Here is an 18,773-nt window from a genome sequence, read left to right as displayed (position 1 = left end):
AAGAGACAGAGATCGCTTTCACCTAAATAGCTTAAAGTTCAACTTACTAGGGACTTTGATTTCTACTATACTCTACATAAACCAATGCCTGGACCAGAAAATATTGGTTGCCACCTCCACACAAGGCCACCTTCCACCTGCCTTGTCCCGGGGCCACAGTGGAAATGCTGGCTCCAGGGACCTTGCCATCCCCTCCTGGCATGGAGACAACTTTCTGTGCTAATGAGAAAAAAAAAATCTTTCCTAAACAACAGCTCGGTGTCAGGCTCTTGTCTGCAGAGCCCAACTAGGTGAGGGGGTCACAGATTTTGTCTTGTCCCCCAAGGGCAGAAAGATTTATGTTATCCTTGTATCGATGCCAAAAAGAAGTATGAACTAAAGATGCTGCAGAATCCAGTTGGGAGAAGTCTGTACTGGAGGGAGTGGTCCGCACGGCATCTGGTGGCCCTGTCCTCTGGGCCAGGCCCAGAACCACTGCATGTTTGGGGGAGAAGGTCCTCTGAGCTCTCCACCCTGTGTTCACTGGGTGCATCTACAATGTCTGGGATGGCACCAGGCAACCAAAAGCAAAAGCTCTGTGATAGCCAGTCGTGACACTGCAGTGGCCCTATTAATCTTCCCCAGGTCTCCCTGTCACACGTGTGTTACTGCGTGAAGTGAGGCCACTGGGGCAGCAGTGGGAATCCCCACCACTCCTGCTGAGAACTGCTCCAGATAATCTAGGGAAATGGGGAGAACTGACAGAGAGGAAACAGAGTTGAGTTAATTATTCTAGCAACTGAGGAAGGCAGCCGCAAAAAACCAAGACAGACGCTGAATATGGCCTTCCTTTCAAGAACAAAGACAGAGAAAATGGGCTCATGGATAAGAATTAAGTGACAACAATGTATGGAACAGAAATCAAAACCAATTCTAAGCCAGCTCACTCAGGATATAGGATCCTGAAGAGAAAAACTGGACTACACTGAGACCTTTGAATAGTGACAAATTTACTTTAAAATGCTTTGTAAGCAACACACAGCCCAGGAGACAGCTTTGGATTGCCCGTGTTTCCTGGTGTTACAGGTTCCCCTGGAAGCCCTCACTGCACCCTGATGTACAGAGCCAGGAGATGGCAAGGTGGCTCCCATCCCAGGCCACAGGTCCTCTTGGCTGTTAAAAATGTTGCTTTCTTTAGGCTCCCAAAGGCCCTGGTTGGAATTTGAGACCTAAATGCAAGCCTCCTGGTTCTAGACAATTTCAGACTCAGCTGGGCAGTGTCAGACTTAGGGTGCTGCGTCTAGGTATCAGCCCCAGGAACACCCCCAGCCGCCTCCACCCTCAGCCTCTAGTGACCACTCAGGTGCATCAGTTTGTTTCAGGAAGAACTCATTTAGACTCTTTGCTGGTATTTGGGGGGAAATTGGCAACCACAGAAAAAACTGGCCCAGGGCAAGAACAATGCAAAACTGGTAAGGGTCTGGATCACTCTGGGTTCCAGGAGGAGACAGACAGTACACTAGAATGGGGTAGCTGAAAATTTAACAAAAAAGGCTATTTGCGAAGGTATAAGAGTTTAGGGAAACCCACAAAAGGAGACACAACACACCAGGGCAGTAGCCCTGGTCTTGGCCTAAAGGGGCAGGGGACACAACTGGCAGAAGCAGAGTCCTATAGAAGGAAAGCACAGTGAATTCACAGCAGCCAGCACAAAGGTCCGGGGGAAACCACGACAGGACCTGACCCATCCACCCTCTGGTCTCCCACTGACAGAACCCCAACCAACCCAGAGGCCAGTCCCTAGAGATCGGCCTCTCTGTGGAGAGGACCGAGCAGGGCAGAGTGGCTCTGGAGAGGCAGATGGAAAATACTCAGCCCAGGGTCATTACCCAGAGGCCACCGCTTCTTGGTCTCCAGCCAAGTGCAGCCTTTGTAGAACACAACTTCCCTGTCCAATTTCAGAGCTCTGCTTACTGCTGGGGATGCGTGTTTGAACAAAGCCTTTCTTCTCTATTCCAGCAGCGGGGCTGGAATTTAAAAAGCTTCATTTTCAAGACTTGCTGCTTTTGATTTGCCTAACCTGGAACTTACATTTTGGAGTCAAATAGAATTATTTAAACAAAGCATTTCAGTGATAAGCACAAAATGTGGGGGTTTTTTTCTCTCCTTTCCTCCTCCCAACACCATATAACCTTCCTTCTAAAAAAGTAAGGGCCATTCCATAGACAACTCTTAAAATCACAGCCTTTCCCAGCTTGCATCCCTGGGTCTTTGTTTCATCAGCCCCGTGTCTTCCTCTGGGGGTGCTGCCTACAAGCCGTGGGCGAGCCGGTTCTGCCTCAGACTGGTCTATAGCAATGGCCACTCTAGCATGTCCCTCCTCTGACCCCTGCTTCTAGGTTGGGCAGGACCCTGTGTTGTCATCCATTCAGTGTTCTTTGTTCATCATACCTACCTTGTTTTCTTTTTCCCCCATCCCCTGCCTCATTTTCCTTCCTTCTCTGATTTCAGCCCTTCTCTGATACCTTCTTCTCTTCTCCCCAGCCCCAAGCCTGTGCTTATCTCTTCTACCACCTAACTTCTTGCCTTGACTTGTGTGTTATTTTTAAGTCAGGATGTTGATCAGCATGTGCATTCCTTAGAAAGAACATCTGTGCTGGGCTCTCCTAGAGAGAGTGTGTCCCAATGGGCTGTAGCCAAGCCCCGCCCGCCCTCCATGCTGGCATGCACAGGAGGTGTCAGAGAGACTGTTGTCAAGGCCTTCAGGTTGGTGAGTCGGTCACCAAGAACCAATCTGAAACAGAAGAGCTACTTTTTTTCACAGACATGAAAGCAAATGGAGAAAGCAAGGTCATAGAGCCCAGGATGTTAAAAGAGGTACAACAATTGAGAAACAAAGCTCAGACGTGGTGTGTTCCAAACAAATATATGAAAATGATATAAAATTCCCTTTAGGAAGAGTGAGCTAAGTCTCTATCAAAAGGATTCTACACAAACAAAATGAAGGTCTAGACAGAGGACAGCTGATCGAACACATCTTTATGGCAGAAGGATAGCTGACCCGGGCTGGAGCCAAGGTGGGAAAGGGCAGGGACACCCTGAAAGGTTATCAAATGACCACATCTTTCACTTAGTGCATAGTTCTGGACCTTTGCTCACTTACTGGACAGAATCACACTCATTAAGACCAAAAAGAAACATGGATAGAAATATGGATAGTACTCCATTTAGCAACAGAATTCTCTGTGATACAAAAGACTGTATCATGCTGTAAAAGTTAAGAGCATTTTGAAAACCAAGACTTCCATTTTCAGGCCCAGTCGGGGGACAGGATCAAAGGCATTGTCTCAGTTGGTTTTTCTGCAAGGAGACCAGTAATCCCTTCGGCCAACAGGGACATAGTAGGAAAGGGGAATCACCGAGCTAATGAGGCCAGGCTTCTAAGCAGGTAAACGAAACACGCTCCTCAAAGGTGGGCTCACTGAACCTGGAGAGAAGCCCTACAGCTCAGAAGATGGTTCACAGGCACCTGATAGGACTTGAAGTCATAATTGGTAAAAAGGAAAGACCTTGAAGAAGCTATGTCAACACCAGTTTTAGAATGAAGTCTAGAAAACCGGAACTAGATATTAGGCTTTCAGATTTCCCCAGGGGAAGCACATCGAAGGCACTAAGAAAATACAGGCAGTGTTATTCTGACCCATTCAGAAGCACAACAGCATCCTTTAAAATTCATTGCAAGAAGCACATTTGCTACCTTTAGCCACTGAGTGGATTTACATGCAACTAGTATATGCTCAGCTGGCCAGGCATGGGTCATTTTGGAGGCCTAAGTGGCAATCCTATTCGGATCGGGGTGGGGGTGGGTAAAAGTCAATCCAAATTGTTTCTTTAAAATTTGTTTGGAAGGCCAAGTGAAGCATCCACTCACTCAATTTGACCTGGAATGGGAAAATTATTTTCCCAGATGAAAGAAGAAACCCATAATACTATGAGTAATTATGTATTTCCCCTGTATCCAGCCTCATGACTTTCCCTGAAGATGAGCACCTCCCTTTGCAATAGCAGGCTTGGCTCATAATTTGCAGAGGGGTTTAGAGGACTTTATGATACCCACTTCCTTTTTTCTTCTTCTTCTTCTTTTCCAAGTGAGAGGAGGGGAGATAGAGACAAACTCCTGCATGTGCCCTGACTGGGATCCACCTGGCAACCCCCATCTGGGGCCATGCTCACAACCAAGCTATTTTTAGTCCCTGAGGCAGAGGCTCCAGGGAGTCATCCTTAGTGTCCAGGGCTGATGGGCTCCAATCAATCAAGCCATGGCTGTGGGAGGAGAAAAGAAAGAGAGAGAGAGAGAGAGAGAGAGAGAGAAGGGGGAAGGTAGGGGTAGAGAAGCAGACAGTCACTTCTCTTGTGTGCCCTGACCTGGGACTCAAACTAGGGATTCCACTTGCTGGGCTGACACTCAGGGCCAATACCCACTTCTTGTTAACAAAAAAATTAATGTGCATGGGTAACATCTGTCTTTTATTGACTCAATCAATGCATTGGGAATTTAGCAGCAAGTTAATGGCAAGCAGTTACAAAATCTATTTTTATATATATAAATTAAGTTGTTTTAAACAATCCAGAGCAACCTACAATCACAAGAACACATGTGAATGAATGGCTGAAGCACTTCTTCTATTATGCCTGTGGTAAATTTGTTAGCAATTTCCTAAATCTTCTAGTGCAAAGTGCACATAATTATTAGGAACCTCTGTTACCATGTCTGGCTCTCATTGCCCCTAAAAATAATTGTGCTGAAATCTAAAAATGTGAAGTAAAACTGAGCAAATACACCTGCAGCCTTGCTCTGAGGGCATCTGCTCCTCTAATCAACCCTGGAAAAAGTCTTGAGCGTTGATTTCAACCCAGCCCCGCCATCAGGCCTGTTGGTGGTGGTTCTTTAACACCACGCTGCTTGGAGATAACTAGCTTCAATTTTAAACTGGTGCAAACACACCACGGGGCTCGGTGGAGCTAAAAGGCTGAAAGCTCACACAGTGCTGTCCTTTTCACCTCCTACCCCCTCGTTTTAGCACTAGAAAGAGCAGCTCTGTTTTGTACTATTCAGCGTTGGCTGGAACCTTCGGGTTTCTTTCTGGTTTTAGGCAGGGCAATGTGTTTAGAAGTGCTTTTGGATGCTGTTCCTTGGCTTGAAGTCCTAGATTTCTCCAGTTCTCCCTTGATTTCAGCTGGAAGGAGTCTGCTGGATGTGGAATGTAAACTGGCCATGTCCAAGCTGTCCATAGTTTCCTTCTTACTGGTTACAGGAAATTTCTTTTTATGAGCAGTGGGCTAGAAATAAAAGACCTGGATTAATTTTCAGACACAAAGCAATATACATCAACTCAAAGAGCAAGGAACCACAAAACTGCCCTCCTTCTACAAGCTGAACTCTCCAGGAGTGAGATAGAAACTAATCACACTGTAAAACTATTAATGCCAAAGGAAGCTCCATTAATGCCTTCAAGAAAACGGAATTGTTTAGTGTTTGGCATAGAACAAACACAAGATACAATTTCAGATCCTCTGGCACACAAAAGGAAGTACATGTCTGGTAACACTGGCACAGGGAAGGCCACTGAGACGTGGCTGTACTCAATTCATCTTCACAGGGTTCTAGACAAGCTGTGACATTTGCATGGATACCCCGACAAGCCCACAGTGACTGTTCTGTGTAATCTGGGCACAAAGTTGCTGCATAGGACCCACTCCTTACAGTCTCATCACTCTGCGCGATTCCAGGCACTGGCTTCTAATCCCAGTCACACCACATGGGCAGGTCTGTAGCCCTTTTGGAGTCTGGCTGCCTCGCTGTTATATGGGGAAAATGGTATTTGCACATTTACTACATGGGTTTACTATGAGAATGAGTAAGGTGGGGGCCATGAAAGTACTTTGTAGCTTCAAAGCACAAAACAAGTAGAATGGATTTGAACAGGCAATTGTACTTTCGCAGGTCACCCCACGCCACAGTAGAGGAAAAGGAGGTCTTTAATCCTGTCATGAGAGAAGCAGAGTCTGTTTTGACCTTAGACCCATTTAAAAAGCAATCACTCCTAATTAAATGAAGTAGAGCATAGTGTTCTAACCGAGCAGAGACTGCCTCAGGAGACCTACACAAACAGGATGGGGGACGAGACAGGGGTGTGACACAGTGAGTGCCTGTGTGCACAGAGTGATCTGGGAACGGCATCATACAGTTAGGGCTCTGGTTAACTGAAAGTGAGCACCCATGAGTTAATCATAAGGTTCACCATTTTCAAAGAAAAGATTACAGCTAATACAAAACAAACCTAGTGTTTCTCTGATCACTCCGGCTCTCGTGATTGAAGTGATCAGGTTTTATACACAGTGGTAGCTTTTAATACATATTTGTCCAGTGAGTAAATGATCTCCCAGGGCTGCAGCAAAACTGTAGGCCATTTAATGATTTTTTGGTACCTGTATTTTAAGAGAAAATTTACCTGATGGTTCCTCATTGCCGAGGGCCCTGAAATACGTGCCTCTGCAGAACACCACTCACAGAGGACTTTACAACAGTGTATGCTCATTCTTGAGCTGGTAATTTTGTTCATTGAAAAGTTAATTTGTATAAATTTGGAAATGTAAACAGGTCCTTTTCTTCATATATTTTTTTCCCCAAGAAAATTTCTGGGTTGCTTCTCTGTGTAGTCTTTCAAGAAACAGGAAATGCTTCAAGTGCATTCGCATTCAGTAACATAGGTTGTTCCCTCTTACTGAACACTCCCCTGCTCGGCAGTAGGGTGGGAGCACAACACCAAGATGTTCTAGAATCTGGTGAGGGTACTCTTCTTTGTCTAGTAGCATCCTGGTTCTGAAGACATGAAGCCAATCATGGAAACTGCAATTCATAAAAATTTAATTCACTTGATATACAAGTCCTATTAAAAGGTGAATCTAAGGGTAACCTTCTCTCTTTTGACATTTCCACCTTAAGAGGTGTCATCCAAGTCATTGAGGAAGTGTTTTTTCAACATGTTCACAACTAATATTTTAGAAAATAGGGATAGAGACTCAGTCTTTTTCTTTTTAATGCATTCATATCCCTATCTGGCTTAGTGTTTCCATTCTTCTTCACACTTCCATTTGTTAATTAATGTACTTGAGTCATTAAACTAATGCTCTTACCAGCAACAGATGAGTGCCCATCTTCTTATTGTTCTCAGTCTAGTATTTAATACATGTAAAACTAATATAGTCAACCATATTTTAATTGAGCTCCAGAATCGGCCTAAAACTCGCTGCACTGAGACAAATCACCATATTTGTTCCTTTGCTCCCTGGTTACATCAATGGGTAAATCAACTTACCTTTATGCAAATGTTTATTTTAAATGCTGACAAGCTTCTGTGTACATGTGTGCATCTTGTTAAATATGATATGTGTGTATACTTTTCCATTTCTCTTTGCTAATTTTCAACTATATTAAGTTTAGGAAGCAGAATCATAAGAGCTTTCCTAAAGACTGAGTCTCCCTCTTAAATTTTTCCTCCTTGACACTGTTCTCTGATGCAAACAAAACATGGCCACAGGCTGGCCCTCATGCGGCCCTTCAGGCAGAGCTATAACTTTCTTCACCAAGGGCCACCTCTCTCATGTCCTTGGAACATAAACAGCCAAGGGAAATTCTAGCTTCCAGGCTTTGCTTTAGAAACATGAACAAATTTAATTTTTCAGCAAAAACAGAGTTTAGGTTATAGATCATCTAAATTTTCGGTTTATCTTTTTCTTTTCTGAAAGTTGATGAAACTCCCCAGAAACCTACACTGTCTCTGATACAATTTGAAAGTTTTACGAGTAATAGAGAAGTGAAAAGTGAAACTGCCAAGGCTATAGGAGTTACTAAGATCTTCCAGGTCATGAAAGGCAAAAAGTGATGACTGTACAAAGGGGAAGAAAGATGAGAGACGAACTTCACTATTCAGTTTTAGGGGGAAAGAGTTGAAAAGATTATTAAAAGACTGTTGGCCATTATTACCAACCAAGAAAGAAGATCTAAACATCACTGTAGACTGTTCTCTGGAGATACCAGTATACTATTGCATAGTGACCAAGAGAACCAGGCTCTCATCAGTGATCATCTTCAAAATTAAAAAAAAAAAAAATTCTCTCTTTCTAGAAAACCATGAAGAATTCATACCTGAAACATGGTAACCAGTTTGAACAGCATAAAGAAACTAGAAAGGTTTACAGACAGGCTACTAATATGATTAATGGATGGAGGTTTCTTTATGAGAGTTCTTCAGTCTAAAAATATAAAGAATTGGATCTAGATTATCACAGCCTATAAAATGAAGAACGGCAAGCTTTCAGCACTGGGGCAGGACAGTCTCTCTGTGCGTGGCAGCCAAGATGGTGGCACCAGGGGCTTCCCTACGCAGCATTTCAATTGCTCTGCATTTCATGGTCTTACCATTTGGGACTGTTGAAAGAACAGTTTATCCTACTGGAGACAAAATGATAGGAAAGATGACCTTACAAGGTTCCCTTCAGTTCCATCTTTTAGTAATTCAGCATCCTTGGCCTAATTTCTCCAGCTCATATTACTAATCTTGAAAAGGGGCATAATGTGTGCAAGAAGAGATATGTAACAAGAAAGCTGGGCTAAATAGACATATTTCATTATTCAGTGGCATAACTTGAACCTGCTGAACTCTTCTGGTGATAATGGATGCAAAACCTGTAAGCTCTAGGCACATAAACTAATACCAGTGCATGATTACTAGAAACTGTTACCATTTCTCTGAATTTTGAGTAAAATATATGCTATTTAAGTAAAGTGGTTTATCACCATAGCAACCATTTCTAGAGTCACACACTCAAATTATAGGCCTGAACAAGGTCCAAGTGACAAAACATTCTGATACAAGTTTTCAGTTATACTTTTGCTTGCAATGGTCACTCACTTCCTCTCACATTCCTGTGGTTGTCAGAAGGAAGAAGGAAGGGAAAGAAAAGCAAAGAGAAGAAAAGAAATTGATCCCCAAATATATAGATTTCTTTTATAAGGCTTCTCATATAAAGAGTTGGGTCCTATATGGAGTTAATGAAAATAAAATCTAACTTGCAAATTAGAGAGAGATACAAACATCTCTTTTTTTTTATAATTAAAGACATTTATATTCAGTGAAATGTATACAATTCAAGTGTACAGTTATTTTTTTCAATTTGTAAAATTAACTTTAACACGGTGACTGATCAATAAGAGGACATAGGTTTCAAGTAAATATTTTTATACCATTTGAACTGTTGATTATGTTGTACACCCAGCACACAAAGTGAAATCATTTTTCGTCACCTTATATTTATCACTCTTTACACCCTCTACCCACCACTCTCCCCACCCTTTCCTCACATACCCCTCTGCCTGATAACCACTTCACTTTTATCTATGTCCATGACTCTCAGTTTTATATCCCACTCATGTGTGAAATCATACAATTCTTAGCCTTTCCTGATTTACTTATTTCACTTAGTATAATATTCTCAAGGTCCATCCATGTTGTTGTAAATGATACTATGTCATCATTTCTTATGCTGAGTAGTATTTCACTGTACATATGAAACACATCTTCTTTATCCAATCAAGGGACACTTTGATTGTTTCCATGACTTGGCCACTGTGAATAATGCTGTGATGAACTTGAAGGTGCATGTGACTTTATGTACCAATGTTTTTGAGCTTTTGGAGAAGATACCCAGTAGAGGGATTGCTGGGTCATAGGGTAGTTATATTCTTAATTCTTGAGGAATACCCATACTTTCTTCCATTATGGCTGTACTATTTGCATTCTCATCAACAGTAAACAAGGGTTCCTTTTTCTCCACAGCCTCTCAAACACTTGTTATCACCTATCTTATTGATAATAGCCAATCTAACAGGTATGAGGTGGTAGCTCATTGTAGTTTTGATTTGAATTTCTTGAATAGCTAGTGAAGATGAACATCTTTTCATGTATCTGTTGATCATTTGTATTTCCTCTTGGGAGAAGTGTGTGTTCAGGTCCTCTCCCTATTTTTTAATTGGAATGTTTGCTTGTTTGTTGCTGAGCTTTGTGAATTCTTGATATATTTTGGATATTAACCCCTTATTGGAACTGTTGTTTGCATATATCAGCTCCCATTTAGTTGGTTACCTGTTTGTTTTGTTGTCAGTTTCTTTTACTGTGCAGAAGGTTTTTAGTTTGATATAGTCTCATTCATTTATTTTTGCCTTTACTTCCCTTGCCTTTGGGGTCAAATTCAAAAATTGTTCTCTACTGCCAAGGTCCATGAGCTTAGTGCCTATGTTTTATTCTATGTAATTTATTGTTTCACATCTTATATTTATATCCTTGATCCATTTTAAATTACTTTCTGTGCAGGGGGACAAAGTAGTTAAGTTTCATTCTTTTGCATGTGGCTTTCCAATTTTGCAGCACCATTTATTGAAGAGGCTTTCTTTTCTCCATTTTGTGTTTTTGGCTTCTTTGTCTAAGATGATTTGTCCATATATATGTGGCTTTATTTCTGGGCTCTCAATTCTGTTCCATTGGTCTGTATGTCTGTTTCTCTGCCAATACCATGCTGTTTCAATTATCATGGCTCTGTAGTATAATTTGAAGTCAGGCCAGTCTGAGCCCACATCTTCTTTCTACAGAAGATTCTGTGGGGAGACCAGGCACCTTCAAAAAGAGGTGGAGCAGCTGAAAAGTGAAGGCAAATCTTATGGAGCTTGGGGCTTTTACTGAGTTGCTGTCATCTCTGAGCAGGAGGAAGCTGATCCTTATACATAGGTTGGCCCTTTCCACACTACCATGGCACAGGAAATGCAGATACAAACAGCGAACAGAGTAGTAGCTCCAGACAGGTAGCCCATGGCAGGTTACAAACAATGGGTGATGCCAACCCAAGAAGACCTAGAAGCAACACACCAGTAGTGGGTGACAGATAGCACCAACCCTAGACTCAGGTAACTCCACAAGCAGCACACACAAAGGAGGAGCCTAGCAGGTACTAGACACTGTGGAGACTAAATACAACCAACAGGACAGACATTGCACAGTGTCTAATACACATGATCAAGGTTGACTGTTAGAGCCAGCCAGCCTGAAGGAACAACTGCACTCAGGAAAGGCCCAACTGCATTCAATACTCACATAAAACAGGAGGGAAAATATTACCCTCAAGAAGCATTCCTAGAGCAAGGAAATCAGCCTGCAGATCAGTACCACTAAGCCCACCTTCCTCATAAAGACACTACAACAAATTTCAAAGTCAGACAGCACTACCTAATACACAGACAAAATGGGCAGACAAAGAAAGCAATATGACCCAAATGAATCAACAAAAGAAATCCCCTGAAAAAGAACTAAATAAAGTGGAAGTAACCAAACAACTAGATAATTGCAGGGTTTAAATTAATAATTTTTAGGATGCTCAAGGATCTTAGAGCAACAATGGATGGTCATAATGAGTACCTAAATAACAAGATAACAAGCATCAAAAAGGACACTAAAATCATAAAAAAAAATCAGTCAGAAATGACAAATACAATATCAGAAATGAAGACTGCATTAGAAGAAACCAACAGCAGGTTGGAAAAAGCAAAGATGAAATCATCAATTTGAAGGACAAGATAAATGAAAGCACAGAAGCAGAGCAGCAAAATGAAAAGAGGATAAAAACGACTGAGGAAACTCTAAGAGATCTCTGTGGCAACATGAAGAGAAACAACATCCGCATCATAGGGGTTCCTGAAGGAGAAGAGAATGAACAAGGGATAGAGAACCTGTTTGAAGAAATCATACCTGAAAATATCCTGAAATTGATGAAAGAAAAAGTCACACAAGTTCAAGAAGCACAGAGAGTCCCTTTAAAGAGGAACCCAAGGAGGCCTACACCAAGACACATCATAATTAAAATGCCAAAGTTAAGAGACAAAGAAAAAATACTAAAAACTTCAAGAGAAAAGCAGTAATTACCACCAGAGGATCCCCATAAGGATGACATCTGACTTCTCAACTGAAACACTTGAGGCCAGAAGGGATTGGCAAGAAATATTAAAAGTGATGCAAAACAAAAACCTACAACCAAGACTACTTTATCCAGCAAGGCTCTATCATTTAAAATTGAAGGAGAAATAAAAGCTTCCCAGGCAAAAAAAGACTCAAGGAATTTATTACAACCAAACCAGTACTGCAAGAAATGTTAAGGGGCCTGCTGTAAAAACAGTAAAGGAAAGAAGAAATTGAGAGAAAGAGGATTGTAGATTTAAAAAATAAAATGTCAATAAATAAGTAAATATCAATAACTACCTTAAATGTAAATGGATTAAATGCTTGATCAAAAGACATAGGGTAGCTGCATGGATAAGAAAACAGGACTCGTACATATGCTGTCTACAAGAGACCCACCTCAGGTCAAAAGATACACATATACCGAAAGAGAAGGGGTAGAGAAAAGTATTTCATGCAAATGGAAATGAAAAACAAACTGGGGTAGCAATACCTATATCTGACAAAATAGCCTTTAAAAGAAAGGCTATGGTAAGGGATAAAGAAAGTCACTACATAATGATAACGAGAACAATCAAACAGGAGGATATAACCATTCTAAATATTTATTTGCTTAATATAGAAGCACCTAAATATATAAAGCAGATTTTGATGGACATAAAGGGTGAGATTGACAGCAATACTGTAATAGTAGGAGAATTTAATACTGCACTAACATTAGTGGATAGATCCTCAGACAGAAAATTAACAGAGAAACAGCAACTTTAAATGACATACTAGATCAACTGCACTTACTTGATATCTTCAGAACCCTTCACCCCAAAGCAGCAGAATATACATTCTTTTCAAGTGCTCATGGTACATTCTCTAGGATAGACTACATGTTAGGACACAAAACAAGTCTCAATAAATTTAAGAAGACTAAAATCATATCAAGCAAGCATCTTCTCTGATCATAATGACATGAAACTAGAAATCAACTACAATAGAAAAACTGAAAAAGCTCTTGGAGGCTGAGTAGCATGTTAATAAATAACTAATGGGGTGATGTCAGAGAAATGGCACTGTAAGGAGTGATACCAATAAATCTCCCCCAAAATTCAACAAGATCTTCAACCAGAGACAGAAAAATCTATCCTTGGAGCCTCCAGAAGTTCCACACTAAATGTGAAGGTATGATCGAGCGAAAAATTGATTAAATATATAATCAACCTCGAAGGAAATAAGGAGGAAGAAACACTCTGCCTTCCTCACTAACCTAAATAAGGGCTGCTTTCACTGGGAACTGAGAGTATAGGAACTAAGGCGGGCATAGGGTGTGAATAGAACCAGACTGCGACACAAATGTCCAAACCAGGCTATGACACAGACATCCAAGCCGAGGAAAAACTGCTTGTGGCAACCCAGTCAACACAAGCTAACGTTCGCGCCAAATCCAGACAAAGAAAGGCACTTGGGACAGCCATCCGCCCCGTCTCCTGGTCAGTGTGCGCAGATAGTGGGCGAGAGATTCCCCCTAGAGCCCCGGGAGTGGACACCCGTGTTACTGGACAGAGGGGCAGAGTCAGAGGCCTTTGTGTGGGCTGAAACTGGAATCTCGGGGTTGCCCCTGTGCCCCAAAAAGCAGCACGTGGGGAGGGAGCGGGAGCAAAATTCCCTACGCTCGAACTTTTCCGTTTGGGCAGGGCGCCTCACTCAGAGTGAGAGGAAGCCGGCCTGATATCCTGGTTGGCGCGTGCGGAGAGAGGGTGAGAGATTCCCCTGGGAGTGGGCACCCGTGTTCCCGGACAGAGAGGCAGAGTCAGAGGCCTTTCTGTGGGCCAAAACTGGAGTCTTGAGGTCGCCCCTGCGCCCCAAAAAGCAGTGCGCGGGGAGGGAGTGGGAGCAAAATTCCCTATGCTCGAACTTTTCCATGTGGGCAGGGCACCTCACTGGGAGTGAGAGGTGGCTGGCTGGATATCCTGGTCGGCGAGTGCAGATACTGGGCGAGAGATTCCCCCGGGAGTGGGTGCTTGTGTTCCTGGACAGAGAGGCAGAGTCAGAGGTCTTTGTGTTGGCTGAAGCCCCACCTGATTATGCTAGGGGCTCTGACTGATTGAGCCTTACCCAGAGCCCTGTGCTGAGTGGGAATAGAGTGGGGATTTGCCAGCTCTTTGTGCCTCTTACTCTCCAGGCAGAGGCAGCAGCAACCCCATAGCTGGATCATCAGGCTACTAAATCAAGAGAAGGGAAACACTAGGAGAGAGGCTCCCGGGCAACATGGCGAGAGCCTGAAAATGCTACTAGCCTCGACTTGCCAGTGAGACTAGCCAATATATGACATGGCCATAGAGACTATTCAACTGCAAACCTCTACTAAGCTATTGCAACAGGGGCAGAACCTGGGGTACAGGTCCACCAACCAAGAAGAGGGAGAGGAAAAGAAAAAGCAAGAAATAACTCTCAAAATCAAGAATAATCCACAGACTTTATAACCTATCCCATTTTATTATGTTTGTTTGTTTCCTCTTATCTTCTTGCTTATTATTTCTTCCTCATCCAATTGGGGATCGTTTAAATTCTCTGTCAGGTCCTTACTCTCATCCTCTCCTTGAAATACACTACACATAAAGTGTTACATCTCCATTATCATTTCTTTCTTCTTCCTTTCTTTCTATGAGGGTTGCACTACAAAACCCTTAACTCTCTCTCTCTCTCTCTCTCTGTCCTTTTATTCTTTTTTCTTCTTTTTGTGTTTTCCTCTTTCTTTTTTCCTCTCCCTCTATATTAGTTTCTTCTTTTCTCTACTTTTCTTCTCATTCAATCCTCAATCATGAACAAATTATTTTATCTGGAACTCAAATTTTTCTTTGTGGCACTTTGGGGGTTTTTTACTTTGTGTTTTTAACTCACTAGCAGTGCTCCCAACCCTGGCTCTCCATTTTATCTAGTTCTTGCTCCACTAAATACAATAGTAATTTTTTATTTTTTCCCCTTTTTCCTGTTTCCCTCTTATTCCTCTCATCATATCTCTTAGTCAACCATCACCTAAAAGCAAATCATTTTATTCTTGACCCAAATTTTTTCCTTTTTTGCATTTTGTGGGTCCATACCCCCTTTTTTGCCCCTTTATCACTTCTCCCCAACTCAGGCCCTCCATTATAGGTAGTTTTTGTTCTATTTAGCACAATATAATTCACAATTCACCACAAGATTTTCTCAAGAAGGAGGGGAGAGGAGAGGAGAGGGAAAAAAAGGGGGAGGGGAATAATAATTTTTTAATCCTTTTTAATTTTTAACTTTTTATTCTTTATTAATTCTCATTAATACTATCAACAAAATCACCCTCAGATACCATTAAGGAAAAGGAAATTGAATATCATGGATACAAAAGACAGAGAGATAGCACAGATAGATGAGGAAAAAATCTATGGAGAAAAATTTTGATATATTGAAAACCTTGGAGCTAAATGACAGAGAATTTAAAATAGAAATCCTAAAAATACTCAGAGATATACAAGAAAACACAGAAAGGCAATTTAGGGAGCTCAGAAAACAACTCAATGAACACAAAGAATATATTACCAAGGAAATTTAAACTATAAAAACAAATCAAACAGAGATGAAAAACTCAATTTACGAGCTGAAAAACGAGGTAACAAGCTTAGCTAATGGAACAAGCCAGATAGAAGGTAGGATTAGTGAAATAGAAGACAAGAAACTTGAGGCACAACAGAGAGAAGAAGAAAGAGACTCAAAAGTTTAAAAAAATGAGAAAGCCCTACAGGAATTGTCTGACTCCATCAAAAAGAATAACATAAGAATAATAGGTATATCAGAGGGAGAAGAGAGAGATAAATGGAATGAGAGAACCTACTCAAACAATAATAGATGAGAACTTCCCAGCCTGTGGAAAGAACTAAAGCCTCAAATGCAAGAAGCAAACAGAACTCCGAGTTTTCTTAACCCCAACAAACCTACTCCAAGGCACATCATAATGAAATTGGCACAAAACCAACGGCAAAGAAAAAATTCTCAAGGCAGCCAGGGAAAAGAAGAATACAACATATGAAGGAAGGGCCACTAGATTAACATCAGATTTCTCCACAGAGAACGCTAGAAGAGAGTGGACCCCAATATTTAAAGTCTGAAAGATAGGAACGTTCAGCCACAATTACTTACCCATCAAAGTTATCCTTCAAATATGAAGGAGAAATAAAAACATTCACAGATACAGAAAAGATGAGGGAATTTATCATCAGAAAACCCCCACTCCAGGAATTACTAAAGGGGGTTTTCCAACCAGATAAAACGAACAAAACAAAACAAAACCACAAGTAAAAGCTCCACCAAGAACACAATAAAACCAAATTTAAACTGTGACAACAACAAAAAAAAGGGGGGAGAGGACGAAGATTAACAGTAGCAAAGGACGATGGAGTGCAAAAGTACTCACAAGATAGTGCACTACAATGAACAGGGTAGGAACCCTTTTCATTACTTAATGGTAACCACCATTGAAAAACCACCACAGAAGCACATGATTTAAAAAAGATAGCAACAGAGGAAAGATGTATGGAATACAACCAAACAAAAAAAAAAGATAGAAAAATGAAAGAGAAGAATCAAACAAGACACAAAACTAACAGAAAGCAATGTATAAAATGGCAATAGGGAACTCACAAGTGTCAATAATTACACTAAATGTAAATGGATTAAACTCACCAATAAAAAGGCACAGAGTTAGCAGAATGGATTAAAAAATAAATCCAACTGTATGCTGCCTACAAGAAACACATCTAAGCAACAAGGATAAAAACAAATTCAAGTGAAAGGCTGGGAAAACAATACTCCAAGCAAATAACATCCAAAAAAAAGCAGGCATAGCAATAGTCATATCTGATAATGCTGACTACAAGTCAGCAAAAGTACTCAAAGACAAAAGTGGTCATTTCATAATGACTAAGGGGACACTGAATCAAGAAGACATAACAATTCTTAATATATATGCACCAAACAAAGGAGCACCAAAATATATAAGACAGCTACTTATTGACCTTAAAACAAAAACTGACAAAATACAATCATACTTGGAGAACCTCAATACACCGCTGATGAGCTCTAGATCGGTCACTCCAAACAGAGAATCAACTAAAGATATAGTGGCCTTAAACAAAACACTAGAGCACCTGGATATGATAGACATCTACAGGACATTTCATCCCAAAAGTGACTGAGTATACATTTTTCTCTAGTGTACATGGATCATTCTCAAGAATTGACCATATGTTGGGACCACCAAAAACAACATCAGCAACTCAAAAAAATCAAAGTTGTACCAAGCATATTTTTCTGATCATAAAGCCTTGAAACTAGAATTCAACTGCAAAAAAGAGGGAAAAAACCCCACAAAAATGTGGAAACTAAACAACATACTTTTAAAAAATGAATGGTCAAAGAAGAAATAAGCGCAGAGATCAAAAGATATATACAGACAAATGAAAATGACAATACGACATATCAGAATCTATGGATGCAGCAAAAAGCAGTGATAAGAGGGAAGTTCATATCACTTCAGGCATATATGAACAAACAAGAGAGAGCCCAAGTGAACCACTTAACTTCACACCTTAAGGAACTAGAAAATGAAGAACAAAGACAACCCAAAACCAGCCAAAGAAAGGAGATAATAAAATCAGAGCAGAAATAAATGAAATAGAGAACAGAAAAACTATCAGAAAAAATTAATAGAACAAGAGCTGGTTCTTTGAAAAGTTCAACAAAATTGACAAACCCTTGGCAAGACTTACCAAGGAAAAAAGAGAAAGAACTCATATAAACAAAATCCAAAATGAAAGAGGAGAAATTACCACGGACATCAGTAGATATACAAAGAATTATTGTAGAATACTATGAAAACTTTATGCCACTAAATTCAACAAAACTAGAAGAAATGGATAAATTCCTAGAACAATACAACCTTCCTAGACTGAGTCAAGAAGAAGCAAGAAAGCTAAACAGACCTATTAGTAGAGAAGAAATAGAAAAAACTATTAAAAACCTCCCCAAAAATAAAAGTTCCAGGCCCAGACGGCCTTATACTAGGCAAATTTTCTCCAAACATTCAAAGAAATCTTGGTTCCTATTCTACTGAAAGTCTTCCAAAAAATTGAAGAAGAAGCAATACTTCCAAACACATTTTATGAGCCAACTATAACCCTCATACCGAAAACCTGGCAAGGATTGGCACAACAAAAGAAAACTACAGACCAATATCCCTAATGAATACAGATGCTAAAATACTAAAACCAAAATAGTAGCAACCGAATACAACAACATATTAAAAAAATAATACATCATAATCAAGTTGGATTCATCCCACAATATCAAGGATGGTTCAACATATGTAAATCGGTTAACGTAATACACCATATCAACAAAACAAAGAACAAAAACCGCAGGATCTTATCAATAGATGCAGAAATAAGGCTTTTGATAAATACACACAATTTTATGTTAAGATTCTCAACAAAATGGGTATAGAAGCGAAAATATCTCAACATGATAAAGGCCATATATGATAAACCATCAGCTAACATCATATTAAATGGCATAAAACTGAAGCTTTCCCCCTTAAATCAGGACCAAGACAGGTTGTCCACTCTCTCCACTCTTATTTAAAGTGAGTGCTAGAGGTTCTAACCAGAGCAATCAGACAAGACAAAGAAATAAAAGGCATCCATGTCAGAA

The 18,773-nt window shown here is 40.7% G+C and overlaps 1 protein-coding gene across 1 annotated transcript in view; it reads right to left on the bottom strand.

Annotated features, from left to right (window-relative positions):
* Positions 1 to 5,091: 5,091 nt before the first annotated feature.
* STK33 (serine/threonine kinase 33) overlaps positions 5,092 to 18,773 on the bottom strand; it is a 91,669-nt gene continuing 77,987 nt past the window's right edge. Inside the window, exon 12 of the mRNA XM_066360070.1 lies at positions 5,092 to 5,319. Coding sequence (XP_066216167.1) covers positions 5,092 to 5,319 — 228 coding nt within the window. The remainder of the gene's footprint in view (positions 5,320 to 18,773) is intronic.

This window comes from Saccopteryx leptura, chromosome 1 (genome assembly GCF_036850995.1).
Source record: "Saccopteryx leptura isolate mSacLep1 chromosome 1, mSacLep1_pri_phased_curated, whole genome shotgun sequence".
Classification (NCBI taxonomy): domain Eukaryota; kingdom Metazoa; phylum Chordata; class Mammalia; order Chiroptera; family Emballonuridae; genus Saccopteryx; species Saccopteryx leptura.
The sequence above is the reverse complement of the archived record's forward strand: the minus strand, read 5'-3'. Positions and strand labels throughout refer to the sequence as shown.